At 41.8% G+C, this 22,253-nt stretch overlaps 1 protein-coding gene and 1 long non-coding RNA gene across 7 annotated transcripts; one reads left to right on the forward strand and one right to left on the reverse strand.

The window, feature by feature from the left end:
* Window positions 1–35: 35 nt before the first annotated feature.
* On the reverse strand, window positions 36–21,986 carry LOC111265685 (glycerophosphocholine phosphodiesterase GPCPD1). Of its 5 annotated transcripts, none has more exons than XM_086970587.1 (3): window positions 19,852–21,986; window positions 1,500–1,642; window positions 36–1,042 (listed from the first exon to the last, which is right to left on the reverse strand). In XM_086970587.1, the coding sequence occupies exons 2-3, from the start codon at window positions 1,640–1,642 to the stop codon at window positions 838–840; spliced, it is 348 nt and encodes a 115-aa protein (XP_086826713.1). In that variant the 5' UTR covers window positions 19,852–21,986; the 3' UTR covers window positions 36–837. The 5 variants fall into 5 exon arrangements, 4 of the variants coding, with proteins under 4 accessions (XP_086826713.1, XP_086826715.1, XP_086826714.1 ...); XM_086970589.1 differs by lacking the exon at window positions 19,852–21,986 and adding an exon at window positions 6,823–6,888; XM_086970588.1 differs by lacking the exon at window positions 19,852–21,986 and adding an exon at window positions 6,583–6,795.
* LOC111265686 (uncharacterized) lies at window positions 15,591–18,951 on the forward strand. Of its 2 annotated transcripts, XR_002683579.2 has the most exons (3): window positions 15,591–16,453; window positions 16,720–17,613; window positions 18,624–18,951. It is a non-coding gene; the product is annotated as an uncharacterized LOC111265686 (long non-coding RNA). The 2 variants fall into 2 exon arrangements; XR_002683578.1 differs by having other exon boundaries at window positions 16,720–18,951.
* Window positions 21,987–22,253: the final 267 nt, after the last annotated feature.

Below are 22,253 nucleotides of genomic sequence, written 5' to 3' on the forward strand. Positions count from 1 at the left end.
CAAACCCTGGCACCAGTCACGTGAGGGGGTAGAAAAGTACGCTTTTGAGAACAAGACGGAACAAAACCCACAGAACCGGTGCGAAGAATACAATGCAGATAAATTGTGGCTATACGGCAATAAACGTGAGTCTGTTTAAAAATGCTAGTCAGCAACTGAAAAAGGAGAGTTAAAGTGGTATTCTCTACGACAGTGAAGGAAAGCACCGTTCCTGTTGGACTCATGGCGGTTGTTACGAAGGCGATCGGAAGAAAACATGTCGAGGGAAGTCAGCAAAAACATACTGAAGAACGAGTCAGCCCACAACAGAAATTTATTGGTAAGAGGCTATTGGTTACGACAGCGCTGCCACGGGCAGCTGCCCAAGTAGTTGACGGCTATACCGTATTCCTACGGTGACTCGATGGCGAATATCACTGTTGGCCTATGAGAGGTTACATTGTTCGACTTGGTTTTTGCCGAACTTAATCTGTTGCTTGTCCAACTGTCAAATCGACTCCTGAAGCCACGTTCTTTTTATGTCGGCTCACTGAATGTTGCTGTTAGACTCTACTAAGGTTTTGGTTTGCTGATAGTGTTCACAAGTGTTACGTTATACTTTAAGCTATGCGCACGAAGGGCATTGGAGCTGCTTTAGAATGCGCGTTCGTTCAGCAGAAAAGCGCTATTGATATGAGAAGTGAGGCACTGACACAAAGAAACAACAAAGAGCAATAGAGGGATAAATGTGTTTGCTAAAGCAGTTTAATAGGGAATATTCAAACTCATTTAAGTTCAAATACATGACCTACTATGAGAATGTTTTGATCTAATCGTATTAGCCTTAGTATCTCCGAATTATGGAAACTTACCGTAACTGCCGAAAATATCGATGGCGGCATTCCGGTCAATGGTGAGCTCGTTAGCTGAGATACTTCGGGGGTGAACAATAGTTTCCCAGCGACGAACTATTCTCTCACCCCCCTCCAGAACGTAGCAGATAAGGTACCGGAAATCTACAGACTGCTGTGTTGGCACCTGAACCTTTACCGACCATAGATGACTACAAAGTGCCACAAATAAAAACCTACTTTCAGGAACTAGAATAAAACACTTACAGATAACACATAACAGCCATGCAATGAAAAGGTGCTCGTATTACGTCTGATTTCATAGCTTTCTAATGCGGCAGTCTAAGTTGTGTTGTACTGAGCGTGCAGTACCTATAATGTAAGCCTGTGTCCGTTCTTAAATTCATCCCAGCAATTACTACATCAAAGCCCAGAGCGTCAACTCTTCATAACCCAAAACCTTCATCTTCCTCGTTGCCTTTGAAAATTTCGTCTTTTCAAATTTTTTGAGGACCTTAGTTATCAATTATCCACTTCGATCGGATCCCTTCGACTTATTCACTTGTTTAGCATAGCAATGTCTATTAAGAAGTAAATTGATGCGTAATCTATTATTTGTGTATTTGGCAAGCTACTGAAGTTATCGTTATTCTCGGTGAAAGTATTTACCTGGTCGGGTCTTCCAATGTCATGGCGGGAGCATCGTCAACACACCAACATCCGAGTGCCGGAATACTTCCGCACACCCAGACCGACTCACCGGCAGTTGTCGACGCCTGCACACGCAGGACGAGCTCGCGTTGGGTTAGCATCTAATAGGACCAAATACAAAAGTAAAAAAGGTTTCCAAGGTTAAATTAAAATGTGTTGCTTGTCCTTTCTTTATTATTAGGCTAGAACCAAGTATAAGTATAATAAACAATGGGTGAGAATATACATTTCCTCAGGTACTCTTTCAGTCTTGTTCGAACTTCTCATGGTCGATCCAAGGCCTAAGGGTTAGTAAGTACTAATGCTAAATGGTTGATTCGTATATTTTCTTGCATTGCTATTAATGCTCTTTTTTTGCAATGCTATTAAAACTCACTCTAGAACATAGTTCTGCGAATACACTGGAACACGTTTTCGATTAATGCAGCAAAGTAAACTCGTACGAAGCGTCCTATATCAGTAAAAAAAATCGACTTGGTCGGTGCGGTATTTTGTCAGTCCGGCGTCAATGGAGCTAGCTTCACCTCAGAGCTGGGGCATTTTTACTTGTTGACTCCTAACTATTACGAGAAGAACCAGAAGGAGTTTCTCATATTTTTAGCATCTACACATGTATGTGTATTCACCAATGAATTTGTTTTCCTATTTTGCATTGTATTATTTTGTAGTTCCAAAGCTACTAGGTGACACGTAGCAAATTAGGAAAATTGTTGCCTTCGACTACATGCATAGACAAAGGGGCTAGAATAATTGCCAGCTCACACACCCAAGGCTGTAAGTGCATGCACAAGTATCTGTACAGCTATCGTTGACTGTTCAGCTACTCGTATAACACTATGTTACCCGGATAATTCATGTATCAATATCCTTGCTTACGTATCCCATCCGTAAAGTTCATGCATTATCTCGTCCGAGTGAGATCGACCCCTAAAGCTTCAGGCATCTTCACAGATAGAGATTTCAGATGTATAACTTTTTTTTTCTACAAAACCCTATTAGTGTCCAACGATAGCATCTTTTTGTCGTGCCTAAGACAATGTAGAGCTGTTAGCCGTGTGCCAGTACACATCTGTCGTGCATTCATCTACAACATTAATGGCTCCCTGACCACACTCAAAAAGTACACTCACTGGAAAACTTTTACGGGCCATATAGAGCACTCATCCGGATTCAAAGAGAAAAAAACACTCGCGACAGACTCACACACCTCGAACATTATCATCTTTGTCGACCCAGAGCTACCATAGAACCTATGAGGTGAAATGAACATGAATCTATGTCGCGCTTCGTACACATCGTTTACTCGAAAGCCGCTGTAAGAGTAGTTGGCTGGTTTGTAATAGTACCGGGCATCCAGCGCCGATCAACGAACGCAGCTAGCTGAATGATGATCGCTTGAGCATTTCTGGGAACGGCAGGTTGGAACGGTTTTCTGTCGGTTACATGCATTGGCAAGAAGCGGACGGTCATTTGCATCTTGCTAAGAAGCAACGGCGCCGTTGGTAGAGGTTGCAGCAGATAAAAAGACGATGCCAGCGAACAACAAGAAGCAAGAAATCAGGCTTGTTCGCGTTCTCTTTCAGAAAGTGTGCCAAACGAGGGCTTTCGAAATCGGAAATGGAAGATGTTGTTTAGGTTGTCTAGGCACGTGCGTTTTAGCATGCATATGTTAAACAACCCATTTAAACCGGCGAGCACTTAGACCGATGAGGTCGTACTCTTGAGTCGGTTCCAGTTTATTTCACATCGCTGACTTCACAAACGTGGCACTCAAAGCTCGTCTATCAGCTCATCAGAAGCTCACCACATTAGGTGGTCAGAGGTGTGGTTCACTGATGACGCGATAATCGCGCAAAAATACGTGTCCGAGCAAGTACGTATGCGACATCAGAACGTTGTCTATTTATTGACAAAAACACCATCTAGTGCAAAGCGCTGACTGTTGTCGCAGCTGATAGACCCAATATCAATTGAAATTCGCGGCTCATAAACCCGATATCAATTGAAATTCAATGAACAGATGCAGTAATTAGATTGATAAATACAGTGGCCATCTGTGAGAATTACTATAATCTAGCTAGCACGTTAAGTGGCTCTAGCTGGCTTCGCTAGATTGCATAACGCGCGGATGTTATCAATAGGATTTTACCTGAGCCCTGCCACTTGCTTTTAGAAAGGCAAATGTCATTCCTGTCGAACGTCAAAGATAAAATCAATCTGAATCACTCGAAAGAATAACGTGGTCGCAATTCAGTACGGGTACTTGTCAAATCTAGATTCCATATGCGGCGCTTTATGCGCATGGAACTTGCATGTAGCCTCGTTACGGTTAAGTCCAAAAAGTAGTAGCAAAATCGATATGTTAGTTCTACTAATGACTGGCATACTGATTACTTTCTGCCCGAAGGCGTCACCAAATAAGAACAAAGAAACCTACGAAACATAGGAATCGCTTCGAAAAATGAAAAAGCTGTCATTCGTTGGTACTAATCGAACTTTAGTGGGATTTCGAGAATGATCCGGCTAAGCGCTTGTAATTCACCGGTTGGCAGACGAGACCTCAGGCCGATTAACTCAAAATCCTAAACCAATCAACTCTGCAGATAACAATCCTACATAACATGAACCTACATCCACAACAACGGTGTACGTCTGTCAGTGCTTAGTTCGGTAGTGTTCCTTCATATTGGTATAGTAAAACTGTGACATGATCGCCACAAAGTGTCTGCATCAAATCACATACAGCGGGGCGCAATGATAGGGAAAAATTAGGGGAATCGCACATGTACTATTAGGACTGCTTCAACTTAACCGGAAGTCTTGCGTGTCGCATAAATAAACGTAATTGGTTCAAACATTTAAAAAATAATTGTTGATGGCAACACATAATGATATGGTTACCTTTTCTATACTCAAACCTGGGCCAAGGTATCGTTTTCATTTTCCTCCTGCCTAGCTCCTGGTTACAGAATGGTAAACGACTGAACGTACCGTTACGCCGTTAGGTGTTTTCGTTGTTTTGATCGCTTTTAGACAAATTATCGACAATTAGACCTCTGTTCAATAATCAAGGTCAAACTAGAAGCTTGATCACTATATGTGGTCGTTGTAGCACATACAAAGGCTTTCTGGATCATGAGGTTATACACGTCATGGCACAATATCAAATTCTGTGAAACACCTCTTCTATACCGATAACAGATAGCGGTCCAACGAAACAGTCTTACCTAGGTCCTACCGATCAGCTTTTTGCTGCTCCAGCAGGCAAAAAGAAAAACTACCACCTATGGCGAGCCACGCGCAATGCTGACGCATTCAAGGGTTCACAACAAACAACCCATGATGGCTGCAGAACAAATGAAAACTTGCCAATGTTATCCTTTACCAAATAAATAAAGAAAATTCTATACCCTTGCTATGGTTGGTGTCGAGTTAAGCATTCACAAAACCAACAACCGTTGGTATATAGCGAAAACCAGCTAGAAGGTTGGCGGCTCTGTGAGCTGAGTTTGGTCGAACGGCGACTTGTGCGAGCTCTCACTCGACTCTGTTTAAGGCCTGCTTGTTGCTTTCGCTGCTCGCCGCGGAGGCCGCGGCTCATCGGTGCACTACGCAAACTACTCCCTCGCCACGATAAGAAAGAACATGGCCGATGATGATGATGATGATGATGATATTATATCGATCGAAAAGGGCAAAGAAATAGAATGAGGGTAAAAATTTTCTCCAACAATCGTCTCATTAAAACAGAATTAACTTCCAATTAATCAATCAACTAGACATGACAGTTACTTGCTTACCACCTGTTGTAATAGTAGTTTAAACATACAGAGCCAGTCAATGGTAGAGCAGGTTTAATATCAATCGATCTGACGATTAGCATGAGGCCTTAAAGAAATATTGCGTCAGAAGAAACTGCGTTGTAGCGAAGTGTCATCATATCGATGAATTTTGACTGCGATTATTATTATCTGGCTAGAAGTTACGTTTCGTTCTTCACTTCTAAGACGCTGTTATAGAGAATGGTTGTATCGAAGCCTGCTGCCACGCTGTGTATGTGATGAGCTACCAGTTCGCGGGTGTGAATTTGAATTATTATGGGCAATTAAAACTCTAATAATGGCAAAACCATCCCCATTATCGAAATGGGCACACACACAATACTGACAACGTCGTTCTAGGAGGCTATCTTTCGTGTTTCTTTGTGTGGAGCCGCGCTCGAAGAGCTATTTCTGACAAGCCTAGCTACTTCGTCCATATTAAGCTTATTTCCTGTAATCGACAATTTCCTCTCCTATCGTTTCAATTAAATCGAACAATAACAGCAACATTGCCAATGTTGAGCTACTTCTTGCATGCGATGATCTTTTTCATCAATAACCTGATAATCTGCTTGACATCGCACTGAACTCCTGGTGAAGACTGAACTGTAACTCATTATTTCGCGCAAACTGCCAGAAGTTAATTCATCGCACAGACAAATTAATGATCCGAGAAGACAGGCCAACGGACACGCAATCCGTGTCCAAAATCATAATTAGGTGCATCATTTCGGCTGTAGCTAAAAGCTAACACTATTCATCTCTGTGCAGTCAATGAGCAAAAATCAAATTTGTGCCTGACTGCACTGTAGGATGGAATATCTAATTATTGTCAGACCCACACTCAGATACAGAGTATCGTTATGATATTCATATATTGCGTAAACCGAAAGGTGTTTTTAGTAACAAGATCAAGCCATACAATTTGCAACGTAAAAAGAACGTCAAGGAGTATGATGGGAAAAGGTACCCAGGCACAACCAGTTGGACATCCGATTATTTCGCTGATTTAAGTGAGCTCACAAAGCTACTGAAAAAGACTTCAGCGACGTTTCGTGAGTGAGTGTTTTTATTGCCCCACTCGAAATTAAACTCTGAAAACAAAAAGCTCAACTTGTATTGACCTTTAATATTAAAGCTACCGTGTGAGTTACACACGCGTTTAAAATCAACAGCAAACGTATATTAATTTCTAAATATCCACTGTTGAAGTTACGTACCTCATCAGCAACAGAGATACGCACAATATGGGAGGTTTGCTGAACGCTGAAAGCGACAATCTTCACGCGCTCAGTAAGTTACACTGTACACACATTCAGACGGACACTCCATTTAGCTGTTGCGGTGATCCAGCAAAATATGTCAATTGCTAATCATTGATAAACTGTACCAAGCAGTATTTTCATATCAACGCCTGTGACGAACAGGAAACATCTGTCTCTATTGCACAGATTACTCACAGCTTCTAAAAAATATTGGCAACCGCAGTATCACTATTTGCCTAGGCCAAACCGTATCACCTGGCCAGATTCCGACTGACTGGTCAGATCAGAGCCGGGTCAATGTTTATATCTCTAAGTTCACAACTGTGTTGACTCAGCGATACTGCGCCTTGGCTGATTAGACATCGACCGTTATTCGTCTGCTATCAAAGCGTCTTGTTTGAGCTTAGTTTATTGCAACTTGATGGCCTAACAGGTTACTGGATTTAATTATAGGGAGAGCAAACTGCTCATACATACTGCGTAATTTTTAGAAAACATTCGTTGGCCGCTTGTCGTAGCGGGCATGCACTCACTCGCTATTCGCGGCACCAGAAAAAAAGCCACTTATTTCTAGAAGGAAACAATAAACTTATCAAGGCAAAAACAGTGCGTCGTTTTTGGAATTTGCGATAAGATTAGCTATTATCCAATCTGTTCATGCGGGACAAGCCCCTGCGGAGATTATGGGCTTCCTTTTTTGTCAGAAATCAACCAGCTACAACGTAGACCGTTTCATATGGAAAATCCGAAGAATATTTTCAGCGAAGTTTAGATCTAACGAGATCGAAAGTGCATCTAAATGGCCCAACAAGCTATTTTAAATACATTCTTAATTAGGGTATGCGGTCGGAGTTTTTGTATTTTTGGGAGTTCCAGTTCAAAATTTAATTCCGCTAGAGTTCTGTATAAAGCACATCCAAATGGCGTTCTAACGAGTTTGCGCCCACCAATATGGCTTCACGCTTGACGACCAATAAAGTTACTTGCGGATTGAAGCACAAATATTTCGAACTTATTTAGACCTTCAGTTGGAGTGGTTGTAACGGTTAATAATTAAAAGATCTTGATAATACCTTGGAATATCAATTATTAAATATATCATTTGAAATATCTATTTTTTGAATACAGTATCACGAAACTCATAAAAAAGTTAGAATTCAAATGCTGTTTCATTATATATGTGTATACATATTTTTTTCTACAAGATGATAGAAAAATAGGGTGTTAATGGCAAAAAAAAAGATTCACTCACGAACATCGTAAGCCTCAATCTGTCAAAAATGACAGAAATCCGACGCAGTATCACACAGTATACGAACATGCTGTTTCGAGGGACCCAAAAACTACAGTAACTATGCTATCCCTGCAGAGGGCAGCGTGCACTCGACATAGGATATGAAAATGTTCAGACCTTATCATAGTTACTAGAAAACCAATTACAAACAGGAAAAAACCTGGAGCTTAATCATTCTCGTGGACGCTTTATACTATTAAGGAAATGGCAATTGGGGAGATGAGATCGACTTGAAACTGAGTTTCATACGATCCATCCAAGGTCGTTAAATCCTTAGTAAATATCTAATCTATATAAAAGTAAAGATTACTCTAATTAATTTCGATTACCAATATAGGTGCAATGTTATCATCCTTAATACTGTATATGAATACAGTTTTCAAGACGACTAATTACGTTTCATTTAGTCCCATTCTCATATTCTCTTATCTTTTTTTGCTTTGGTTTTAGCACTCGAAATAAAAAACTTCGTTTATAATGCCAGTATACGAAAGTGTACAGATGACAAAAAGAGAGAGAAATAAGCAAACGAGGAGTATATGTACGAGTCATGCATTTGTTATGATATGTGTTACCACAGTGATGGCATCCTTTTATTTGTCAGTGACCCGATTCCCTTGCGGCAAAGTGTATCGTGTTGTTGTGTTGAAACAGATGCGTGTCACTTTGTGATGCCGTGTCTCCGTACCCGGCAGGCGGCGCCCTGTGCATTCAGCCGAACGTGCCCCGATACACAATAGTATTTCGTCTGCTGTGTTTAGATTAGTAAACGAATCTAAAGGCGGAAGCCACACAACGGCACGTTCCTATCTGGCGCGCACATCAACAAAACATTACAATGTGCCAGCGGGCCAATAAAACGCGCAGGGACCGTTAATAGGCGATTGCAACCAGTGCGCGGGTCCCGTCACTGGCCTGTATAGAGAAACGACTGATACTACTGATGATGTTGCTCCTGCTTTTTTAGAGAACAATCTTGCGTGTTGAAAGAAAGTAAAAGAAGGAAAAAAGACAATGTTTTAGGTTAGGTCAGAGCGACGACGGACATTCTTGGAGCGTACAATGACTGCCTGATTTTTTCCGCCTTTCACCATTCCGAATGGCATGAATATGACTCCTACACAACCCGAAAGGTAGAGCTGGAGTGAATACTATTTAACGCTAACTAGCGAGGAGTACAACAGCCTAACCCTAACTTATACGTGTATTCCGTAGTTTTGGAATAAGCATAGTATTAATAGATATATTCGTCTGACTGAAACGTTGATGACGCATGGTACGGTCGAAGTGATAGCACGCAGATAAAAAACCATCTTTCTCTCTATGCCTATAGCTGAAATTTGAGGATTGTTTTGGTTTCTTTCTTAACCTTTAGGGCATTCTACCCAGTTGGCTTAAGTGACCGACTCGATATTTTTTGATATAAATTCATTTAACCGCACTAGTTTAGCCTAAAAATATCGCGTTACAGCATCGTAAGAAAGCTTCGTTCGTATCAATAAGATTGACGTGCTGTCACCGAAAAGAAAATCATTTTGCTTATTCGCTACAATGAATTGCAAAGCAGATCCACGTTTTATCTCTTCATGTGAAAAAGACATGACAGTGCTGTCGACGTCACTCCTACAGGTACAAGTTCTTTTCTCTCAGTCCATTAGTCATCAATCAGTCGATCGAGATGCTCGAGAGATGAGTCGATTGTTCTTTTATCTTTATATATGCCTCTCCTTTAAGCGATTTTCATCGCAACATCAGTGACGTTGACTCAGGACCTCATGTGGTTCTGTTGCTTATTGTCAACGCAGTCGATCAATCAGTAACAACCAATAGCGGCAATTTGTTCTGTTGATGACGAGAGCTGGCTAGTTCGCTCGTGTATCACTGCCGCTGCTACCGGCAATGGTCTACTAGCTTTTACGCAAGCAACAGAAAATTCGCCCCTAGCGAGAAAATTATTAGGTTTATCACTGCGTGCCATTCGTGCTTATCGGCTCAAACGCCCGTCAGGAGCCAATAACAGATGAGATGCTCAATGGCCCCAACGGGTGGAAAAGAAAGGCGTTGTCGTAATGATGCTTGTGATGACAAGCAGATAACGTGTGGCAGTCGATCGCAGAGTGACCTGGCCACAAAAAGGGGAAGATGCTACCTGAAAGTTTTGGTGTAAGGGTGCACTGCAGCCATTTTATTCACAACGTTAAATTTTAATATCTTACTCACGCTATCATCGTAAGTGCGTTTGACAATTTGCCAAAGCACGTTGGAGCTAGATAAGGCATGAACACACGTTGTTTACAGGACTTTTCAACCTGTTCCGACTGGCTGAAAACCTAGTAAGGTATAAGTGGTAGCGCGTTGTTGTTTGATCAACACTCTCCAATGAAAGGAAAGGAAAGGAGGACGCTATTGATTTTCGTTTTTAGCCTGATAAGCAGCATCGCTTGCAATGAGTGCCGCATATTATATTTCGTGAAAGGATAAGGGATGGCAAGAAAGGCATAATACCCACAAAATGTATTGCGGGTGTGCGCTATATAGTGAAGCCAACTACAAGTAGCTACTCGGCTACGGATTATACGTTGTTTAATTGCGTCAACCGATACAATCAGTTTATAGCCATGGACTTTCTTTGAAGTTATCCGGTCTGCTTCTGAAATCGGCCAGCCGTGCTGGGGCTTTCAGGGTACAGTAGGAGATAAACACAACATAAACTATCAGGACACCAAGGTGACATTGAAAAAAATGTATTTATTTATTTATTTATAGAAAAACTAGAAAAAAAACGATCCGTGGTTAAATTAGTGGCCTCATTTTCATTGAAACAGAACAATGTAAGTCTCCTTATCCAAGCCCACATAAAATAAAATGGCAGAAAGTTAAATGTTGCGCGCCCTCTTGCACAATTCCAATAAACAACGAAAGACTCTACTTCGTTTAATGAGAAAAAAAACTGGCGTAATTTCGATATGATCTTCAAATAATGATAATTATAACTCAACAAGGCGATTATTATGTAGGACTCTATATATATATACGCAAATATTGACCCTCGTTAGATATCTGCGCGACAACCAGACCCTGCACGAATTCTTAAGTAATCGACATAAACATTGGACTTGATGCGTCTACGTTTAACTATTTATGTGTGCTTATACAATACACACTGACGCCAATGGCTTACGTTAGGTTCTGTTTCAATATTGTTCTAATCGTCACCAGTGCTTTGATTATAATCTCCATTTTTTCATATGGGTTAGGTAGCACATCGTGCAATAAATGCGCAATTATCCAAGGACAACATTCCTCAGGTTGCTTTTGGCCAAGCGAATCTACACTGTTCCTGCTCAAGTATCCACATTTATGATGAAGATAGTGCGAAATTTCTTCAAACGATTCCTTTGACCGCCATTTTCATTACGACCGAACCAAGTTGAAAGGACGAACTTCAAAATCTAGAGGTGTAAGCTGCGAATACATAGATCATTCGCGCCGTTTGGTAAACGCGTAAGCCGACCGTGTGCGACTACCGACGGCAAGTCAATCGAACGGAACAGCAGCGCCAACCTTGCTCAACGTAAACGAACGAGACCAGCATGCGACCCTATTACAGTCAAGCAAGGTCGCCGTAGAGAAGCCCCTTGTGCCGGCAGCACAGAAACACCGAACGGAGCAAAAAAAAGTAATGCAGGCAAACAATACCACACGCGTAAACAACGGAAAGAGACCCCAACATGCAGGCCCCAAATAAACACTAACAATCTATAGTAGTCGAAGGCAAGGCAACGAGATAAATAGTGGAAATTGGTCTTCTCGATTTAGTGCACACCGAGACTATGTCTTGTGCGACAGGCTTTTGCCTATTCGTTCCGCATGAGACCGTTTGGTACGGAAAAAAATGTAAGAAACATTCAAAAAGTTTATTTACAGGTTTAGTCATAGTCTAACGATTGAATAGAAGCAAAATGTCATTAAAGGAGGTTGTAATAGAATAAAAGTAAAGAATCCTGCAACAAGAGAATGAAGAGACGAATGCATTCAATCAGTACGCTGTCACCTTGACTACTTTCCTAGGAGAATCTCAGTTTCAACGTTCTAATTATAAGCATCGTGCTACAAAGCACGAGATGACGAAAAAAAGATGAGGTGTGCCTAAATGTTGACCTTAGTTAACCTCCATATTTATAAATTTTTACTTAAGCAAAATTATAATTCGCAGATCGATAAACTTATAATTAGGAAGAACTACGCTATTGCGTAAAGGTAGGCTTGCCATTCAATCGGCCTTTTAACCTATCTTTTCATTCTGGCTGAATATATAGATTTTTAGTACAAATACATGGGCAAAGTCGGGTTTAGCGGACCATCTCTTCTCTCACGACGTAATGATAGTCGGATAGGTTTTGGAAGACGTACGTATAGTTGCGTATAGGAATGATTTCCAGCTAACGAGGCAAACGCTGGTCCAAATGCCATCTAGTTTTTTTATACATGATATCAATTATAGTCGCCTGTGTGCAACAAGGCGCAAGTGCTGCAGGGCGCACAGTAGCCAACGCTAATTGGCGTACGAAAGGAAGTGTGTTGCTATTGCTAGTCGAATTGGTCCTTTTTTTCCTAAGCGCATGCGTGGATCTGTTGATGTACTACTATTCGCGATACTCGTAGTACATGTACCGATCCCTGATATAAGCTTTGTTACGACCCACTCGCAATGCGCTTTTATGAGTAGCCTTGACTTATGAATCCGCAACTTGCAGAGTCATAACAATTTATCGCCTGCAACAACTCGAAAATATGCGGTTCAATAAAAAAAAAACGGGTGATTCACGTACTTGGAGCCATCAACAGCTTCTAGCTAACGATGCCGTCAACCGATCTTAGGAATACCATAATTCTATCTATTTCCTCCGCGAGTTCTTCCCAAAAGTCGCTTTGTAGTCCAATAAAAATATGCTTTCTAAAGTTACTATCATTGTTTTATGGCAAATGCTATCGCCTGCGAAACATTACAAATAGAGGTCGGAAACCAAACGTGAGCCCAGTTGAGTATACTATGAATGTCCAATAGCTCTAATAAAAGCTACAGAAACAATCAAGTCCGCAGTTCTCACTACTAGGCAACAGGAAATAAGGGCAATAACAACAACAACTGCCCAGTACGTATGGTTCAATGCGTACACTTCTACTAACAGGAGATAACAGTGGCAGTAACAAATCCGCTTAGCAAAGTTTGATAACTTCATTGAATTAAAAGGTCCAGCTTCCATATGCGATATTGAGCAGCTTCGTCAGTTTTCACTAGCTCCTATTCTTAACGGCAGAAGGAAGTCGTAGATTATAATATTTTGAATGCGTATGGCTTTTCTTGGCCCAAGTCGTGGCTGACTGGCGGAGTTGCTATGCAAACTCCAATTACTATAACGTTAGTGTTATTATTACGTATATACGTAACAGGCTGCTTCCGGATATCATCACTGAAGGCATTGCTAAACGCTTCCAATATAGAAGACCATCAGCCATGGCATTTAGGTATCCCGACAGCTACTCATTTCGGCAACGAATACAGCCCGACAAAGAACAGCACGCGAAAATAAATTGACAGAATATCTATTTACATGTGTGTATATATTTGACAGACAAGCAAGGCGGTAACCGATAAACTCGCATATTTCTTTCTTTTGTTGTCACGAATGGCTACCTGGCACGTTGCGGTACGTTATCGTAGTATCTGCTAACACGAGTGACGATGCGGGCGTCAAATTTTCCTATTGGGAATTCCGGCTACTGAATTAAGCGAATAAAGAAGTTATCTACGATAAGCGTGATAAAATAGAACTAGCTAGACAGAGACTAGATCAATTGAGAGTATTGAACGTTAAAGGAATGGCGTAAGTTTTTAGGCTATTTACGACCCTCGTCCGCGTACACTTGTTAAGTTGATAGCAGCGGAACTAACCAAACTTTGTCATGTAATTAATTTAATTACACTTCTGTTTTGAGCCCATGTTAATGTAAAAGCGTTAGCTAGGAAAATGAAGATCCGTAGCAATTTGCTCTAAGCAGCATGCGTTCTTCATGTAGTGCTCCGAAAAAGTACTGGTCAATTTGATGATAAGTTAACATCGATGCCAGCGATAAACAACTGACGATGATTTCGTTGATGAGATGCCTCAACGCATCGAATATAGAACTAAAGGCGTCCATGGCGGTAAATAACTGTCGTAAGAATTGCATTTTAGTCATTTTCATGGCACGGAGAACACTCCGCGAGGTTAGAGTAGTTGTGTGCACTAATAATACACAGCTCTCAACTGCGATAGAAGGCCGATGACACAAATATTTAAAAAAAAAAAAGAGAGTAGAGCATAAAATGTTTGGGCCATAAAATGACAAAAATGCTATATTAATGTAAAAAGCAACAGGAAATATTGACCGATAGGTACCCATAATTATGTGATTCCGTTAACCTCGGTCAATTCAACGTAACCTTCGATCAAATAGAGTTTGTAGGCAGAAATCGCCAAACCTATATTACTGTGACGATTATTAGAATGACGTTTATCACGGCAGTAAACATACGTTCGGTTAACAAATATAATAAAGACAACAACTAGTCACAAATGCTAAATCAGCTGGTTCCCGTAATATTTGGACCCACGTACGTTTGCATGGTTGGCCAACAGTGGCTTTCCTTTCACAACAGATTTTTTATATCAAAAAACTCACACGCCATTTTTAAGTCCGACATAGTCAGCATGCATCCTAATGATATGATACATCGTGCATACAGAAGACAAATAAAATGATGTCCTATTGACGATAGAGCGAGACCGCTATCGTATTACTACTTCTGCAAAAGAAAAAACCCTGACAATTTGTGTGGCCGGTGTTATGGATTATCAATGACGCAAACGTAGCAACAGAGCCGTCAGTTGCCGTTATTTCGAATATATCATTTGTATTGTACCGCTCTTTCGACGGCGTATTTAGCTATCTAAATTAGTTCCAGTTTGATACGTCGGGTGCAGCAAACGAATGCATACAATACATGGAGATTTAAGCATCGATGGGGAAGCAGACGAAAATATCTTAATGGTAAGAGTATTTAGCTTCAGTTGAAGCCGGTCTGCGTGTGGTGCCCGCCGACTTATAACGCTGTGATACGATTAAATACTGTACCACAGCCCGAGGCAGTTATAGAGCGATGCGAAAGCCCATAAATCAAGTTACTGACTGATAAATATCACTGTAGCATCGAGCAGATGACGTTATCGCTGCTTTTCGATTATGATAAGAGAAAAAACAATAATGCGCACAAGTCAGTGAACCGCATCGAGCGGGCGATATGGATGGAAGACAAATGAATGCAGGCTTGCAAACTATGTGTTGACAAAACATTGCGCAGCTTGTCAAATTGCATACGTCTTGATAATTCGTTTCTAGTGTCGCTCTACGTAGGATCAACTTGGTATTTTTGGCCAACATTTCTTCGTCTAGTTAAATTTTCGAAACTACGAACTAGCGAAATAGGTTCGATCTTCGTATCCCGACTACTGTTGATTTGAGTACAGTGTTGCCATCAGGTTACCAAGGTGGACCATCGGTCTTAATATGTTTCCAACGTCGTTCGAAGCTGTTTCGAGGCAAGAACGTATGTTTACAAAAATAGCTTTCTAATCGTTTTATTGTACTAAGATTAGTTGCTAATCGTCATACACGTGATACAGTCTGTGTACTATTCTTGTTCGTCCACGTCAATCGCGGCTGTGATATTTCGCAAAAATAAGAGTACCTACCCAACTAAACACACAAAATACCCTCAATACTCTCAACATCAGTCCGTGGGCACTGACAAACACATGACAACGAAATAACATTCCGAGGAATAGAGAGGTGGTAAGAGGTCACGAACAGGTACTAAACTGGCTTCTTTCCATGCCCTGTTAGCGGTTACGGTAACTACCTCAGCTGTTGTCAGTACTGCTGTTATGGAAACGTACATTTGGACAGGAGCTATCCCGGTTATACCTATTGACGCCGTCGTCATGGCCAGCAGTGGCAGAGATAGTAGAAACTGATAATAAGCCTTTTTAGTTCAAGAAAATTGGCCTAATAAAATAGACAGAGCAACCGTATAAGACGCTGGTGAATCGTTCCTCTTGGCGAAGATTTTTTTATAGAGGTTGTGAGGTAAGGACTGAATGTCCACTGATGGCTAGCTAGACAAAAGATACACACAACTCAGTTATACGACAGAATCTTAGTACTGCTGGGACTTATCGCGCCAGTCATCATGAACAAACATCGTAAACTAATTAACGAGCAGCAGTTAACCTCCGGACTAGTTCCAATCGCCATAATTAACGAAAAGATAACTAAGGCGAGCAGATGTATTTATATATACGATATATAACGCTGTTCATATCCAAAACAACCGCAGCTATCATTAAGTTCACTGGCCACGCGTTAGCAATGATTTTGCCGAAATGAGTTTAATCATGGCCCGCCTAAAAGTACGAATTAGATTTCTAAGTATGTGTGCTTATTGTGCATCTAGCTAAAAGAAGCGGTGTGAAGACGTTAGCAAATTATAGGCATACCATTTTCAAATAATTTTTCCTCAGCTATTACATTATTGATGGTAGAAGTCCCTCAGCGGGCGCAGAACAGGAAAATTTCTAGGCGAAACATTGTTTCTTTGCATGTAGTTTGCATGATACTATTAGGTACAAGTTGATTACTTGTTTATCGACTTCATAGATAATCCGATTTGTTTAAACCTGATTATGTTTATATAGCATCGTGCGCCACGTATCACCTCGCGTCTCTCTCTGTCCACGAATCGACCAACTTCTCACCTACAGATATCGTCTCGCCTAAAGAGCTTGGGTGCCGAGATCAAAATAATCGACACGTTTCTGGATCAAGAGGCTAACATAAACTTTGTTCAAGTCGCTTCCCCTTCCTCATGTCCCACTCCGCGACATCCCTAGCACCACTTATATCAATACCAGCAGCATCAATAGCATTATCATCAAAATCAACATTGCCGCTAGCGCCATATTTGCAGCAGCTATCTGTGCGGTCATGTGCGTATCTATAGAACTACTACATATTGACTGACATATCCGATGTACCGCACGTTCACTGGTTCGTCTACGGCTGAGAGCGAAAGAAGGACAGTAATAACGAAAAGAAAACGTTCGGTTGTGAGAATGGTCGCTGGCTAATGGCGAGGCTTGTCAAGAGGCTTCCGTTCAACATGTTGCCTGGTAGCTCTTCGTCTTTTATTCAGAAATGCAGGCGTATGTGTCTATAACAATATTTCTTTAACATATAAAAATCTGACTTGCCTCGATCAGATTGTATCGTACATTGTACACATCTATACAGATACATAATAATTTCGTATTAGTCGCAAATACTGTCTAATCAGCAGTAATTCAGATGAAAGCAACTTCAAGGTAAGTGCATTTCTACCCGTTACACGATATGTTACCATATACATAAAGCTATTCCGTCCGATTTCGAATCGTTTCTGCGACTGTGTGATGGTTTCCAGGTCTCGAAGTGCCTAATAGACGACTTACTTTTGTATAAATCTCTACGGTCCGCATTCACCTTTAGATTGCGACAGCTGTCCTGTTATTTTTGTAGTCTGAGAGAGCTCCTATGCAACAGCCAACGAACAGGTAGTGATTAACGAAAACCGGGTTATTTGCAAAATTTATTGTGCATGCATATATGTATATGCGTACTGTATAATATGTCGTTGTTAAAAGATGTCATAACTGAAGCAAATTTTCCATGGATTGCTATATTTTAATTAAATCGACTTCTATTCATCTTTACGATGCAATTTTGTAAATTATAAATTGCTAGCTAGTGATTATTTCAAAATGCTTTTATGTTCAATATGTTTGTTTAATCAACACCGGTCAATTTATAAGGCGGAATATGGTACAAAGCTCTGATATTTTGCGTATGATATAGGAGATGATGCAAAAATTATGTTGCGTATTTATTTTCTCTTTCTATGTATATCTGCAAGATCTATATGTGGTGTCACGATAAGTAGCAAAAATAAGACTAATCATTAATAGCACATCTGTTGTTATAATCACACGATTAGTATCATTCACAGACGGACTGGACCCAAAACCCGACATATTGTTCTCTAGACACGAGGCACGTGCCCGTCATAGCTTAGTGAGTTACATATTTGATTGCCAAAAATGGGAACACGTCGTGGTCTAGGTTCGAGCCCGGGCACGGACAGACACAGATTTCGTTTCGCGGTGGGTGCCAATTGTCTGGTTTAAGCTCGAAGCATCCAGATCTGTATTGTTGTTTCGTCTCGTGTTGTGTGACGAATTCTCATTACCATTTATGTATGGCGATGTTGTCATTGTGATGTGATACCGTCATACAATTACCACGTCGGGTTTTTTGTACAGTTACACATATTTATACTTACATACATATATAAAGTTATACAAGAGATGTGCTATCGAAACGACGCACGCCATGTTGCTTTATAACCCATAATTTGATACGCTATATTGCCCCGCTGATCGTGTGTGGAGGCATCACCGTACGGAAAACTATGGCAACTCGTAATAAAATACTAAATTCTGCCGTTTCTGTCTCTATTGTATGCTATAAATATTGTACCATTGTTACATACATAATCTCACTTCAGCCGTCGTCCATATGCAACGAACCTCGGCGAGGCGCTGCCGTCCAACCCAGCACGAACCACTGACGAAGGCCCCGAGCATGGCCTGGTTTCTAAAACTACCTATCCACCTTCCGTCTGTAGCTCTTTTCTCCAATGCACTCAGTATTTGTCAGAAGCCAGTAGGAAAATGGAAAAGACGCTAAGATGAATGCTGCCTTGCATCTGCCGCTATTCCTACACTTTTACTACAGAAATTTAAACACACTGCCTATGTAGGTGCAGATACAGACTCGTGTCCATGTAAACGTTCTGTCATGTTGGCAACACAGAACTGTGGAGTCAGACAGAGGTACCGTAGCGATTTATTACACTCGTTTGAACATTCGTATAGGCGTACATCATGAATAGATAGAGACTAGTCAGTGCCATGAAGTGGCTAGACTGGTTCATGCGCCAACTGCGTGATAAATGTGTCCTGATGTTAAGTTACACGACCCTCATAGGTCTTTATTTTCACTGTAAATATCTCATCTAGATGCATCTGTATCTTAATGAAATTCTACCTCTTTCTTTCGTTTCCTAGAAAATAAACTTCAAACGAAATATGCTTATTGTAAGTGACACAAGGAGACACCTATGCCAGAGTAATGTTTGACTGCCAATACTCTTCAGGATCGATATTTCGATATACATCGACGTCTCCTACAAAATGGCGGCGAAGAGTGATTCAGTAGAGGTCATCATCTTCCTCTTCCTAGCGCATATCTTTTAAAAGAACCTGGTGCAACTTCTCATCAGACTTCGTCGTCATTGTCTCCTAAACACAGCTAAACACAAGTGGACCTTCGATAGTCAAGCTGGTGTTCACATATTTTAAAAATCCAAGAAATTTCTATGAAGCAATGTTTTTCGTAAGTTCATTTCTTTTTTCGTTTACCAATTATCGCTCTGCAGCATCTCGTATAGAAGGAGACCTAACGACGATAGATTATTTACGCCTTAACTTAGTTAATGGAACCAGCTGGAGGTGGTTCGTCAAGGAAGTTCTCTGCGGCATTTGTTTTACACACAGCGTATTTCCATATTAAACTTTATGTGCTTATGCTATTTCCAGGTTGCTTCTCTAAAAGTTCCATCTCGACATTCAGATTTTTGTGAGTCGTCTAACACTTTAATTTGATAACTCCTCGAGGATATTCATCTCTTCATCACATTTCTTATTACTAGTTTATATTACTAAAAAACTTACCTTGTCTGTTTCGCCCGTTCTGGACGTGTATGTTCGTCAACGATCCGCAACAATACGTAAGCACCTCATTGGTTTGTCACTTACGGTGTGTCCTGGCAGGACAGCTAAGGATGATTGCTACTTCTTACGACAATTTGTCTAGAGTGTCGTCGTTTCACCTTCTTCGTTCTGGACGACAGATTACAGCTGCTATGATATCGGTAGTTCTAACAGCGCGTCTGATGGCCAAATCAGATGGACCTACAGTCTAGCCGCCGCGTCCTGACTGGCCGCGACCGTTTCATAAACTGGTTGGCGTCAGTTGGGGGCCTCTCCCCGCAGATTTTCAGGATTCCCGCCACCATCAGCATCAGCGGAAAGGGTTCTCTTGTGCTTGCCGTCCACTGGTCCTTCAGCGGTGTCCGAATCGACGCGATTATTGCGTCGTCCGGCTACTGCTGGTAATGTTGCTGCCGTCGATGCGACTACTCTGACGACGAACGCGTCGTACAACGGTGTATGGGTTTGTCCTTCCCGTAGCGACCCTCTCGTCCTCCCGAGCTTCGGCTGTCTAATAGCTGCTGCCGCTACTGGTGCTGCCACCGCTGCCGCAGCTGCTGCTCCTATTATTACACACTCACTGTTGACTCCTGTAGTTATTTCTGTATGTCGATCGGGCAGGGCTGATCAGAATCGACGCCTAGAATGTCGCTATCAGAGGGTATTAGTAGAATAGAGACGCAAACAGGGCTTTCTTTTTTGGTCATACTTCGAATGAGCTCTCGTTGCCGTTGCAATTGTTGTTGCTGCAGCTAGAGCCAAATGACCAATTACTATGTCCGTCCCTCGTAAGCCTCCAATCAAACAACGATCGGGCTAATCGTTCTCTGTAGTAGCGGCGCTTTCAGCTGCCTGATGATGTCGCACAAGCAGCGGCAAACAATTGTAGAGGCTTTTCTTGTTTGGTGTCTTCTGTCGTAACTATGGCCCGTTCCCGGCACCGAGCTCGTCGCTGTCGCCGTTGAGCGACCTGCTCCGTGTTCCCAATTGGAATTTACGGCCACCACAGCACCACACGACACCAACAGAGAGACAAATCGGCTGCTATAAATATGACTCGTTGCTCATCTTTCATTTCTTCTACTTTGCTTTTACGAATGCTCTCATACGCACATAAACACAACGCTCTGGGGACTACGGCTAAATTTCCAATAGGTGATAATCTAATCGTATCATATATATATATTTATGTATGTACATATATATATACATACACACATATGTATATATATATATATATATATATATATATGCATATATATATAGATCCTTTACGACGGACGGTCTTGTCTCTGTATGCCTTCCAGCCAATGGTCTTTAGGCCCTAGCTGGGTAGCTTCTGTACTTCCTGCTGTGGCTGCCTACGCAGTGGACTCGTCACTGTTTCTACCATTTTTTCACCGTTAACCAGAGATCGCCGTCGCCAGCCATCAAAGCCAAAGGATATAAGTCCTGGTAGTTGAATAGTGGGAGCTGTGTGATGACATTGGACCCCTGAACTCGGCTGTCCAGTCTAATTTGCCGGCTTGGGCGACGTCGTCGACGGCAGCAGCGACGATTTCTGGTTCCACTCGACTCCCTGTTGCTGCTGGTGAACAAGATCGCGGTAGCGTTGATGGTGGAGCAAGGAAGTTTGGATCGTTGGGCGTATTCATTCGTTGCCGTGCTACAATTAGTCAACAGACACGATCTTTTGGGTTGCTCGAGTTACACGTTGTGGTCCTCTACACAAACGGTTTCATCTTTACCTACGCACCGTGCGCTATTTACGTCATACCGCTGCTGCTGCTGCTTCTTTTTCGTCTTGTTCTCGCACTTTACTTGCTTGCTGTCCTCGATAACTTACGTAGCGAAATGTGGGACAGGCAGGGCGCGATCAGCTGGTCCAGCGAACCGGCAGAAGAAGCGCGAATGAGGTGAACACTGTCCTGCCTATCCGTCTCGCTCCAGCTCAATGGAGTTTGTTGCGCGAGAGCATCTACCACTATTATAACCGTGGCCGCCGTCGCTGCCGCCGTCGCCGCCGCAACCACGACATAATGACTCACTCAGGCAGGCGCATGCGTACCAGGTTGCGCTGTATTCTCCTTCACTATGCGTCACAATCTGGTAGTAATGCTTACTATTATATTATACCAAGTATACGTTCTTCCGTTTAGAATCCGTTTAGGCTGTTTCTTTGACGCGTACATGTCCGTCAGAGCTGCTGCCAGCTGAAACCAGACGTGTTGGTTCTGATGGAGAAAAATAGTAGAGCGATTTGCGCCTACTGAGCGTATAGCCTTTCCCTGACGTGCGCCGTTTTTCTTTGAGCTTTTTTGTTTGTATGTGTGTAAATTTGCATGTGAGTATGTGTAGCCAAG

This window comes from Varroa jacobsoni, unplaced genomic scaffold (assembly GCF_002532875.2).
Source record: "Varroa jacobsoni isolate VJ856 unplaced genomic scaffold, vjacob_1.0 scaffold_998, whole genome shotgun sequence".
Taxonomy (NCBI): Eukaryota; Metazoa; Arthropoda; class Arachnida; order Mesostigmata; family Varroidae; genus Varroa; species Varroa jacobsoni.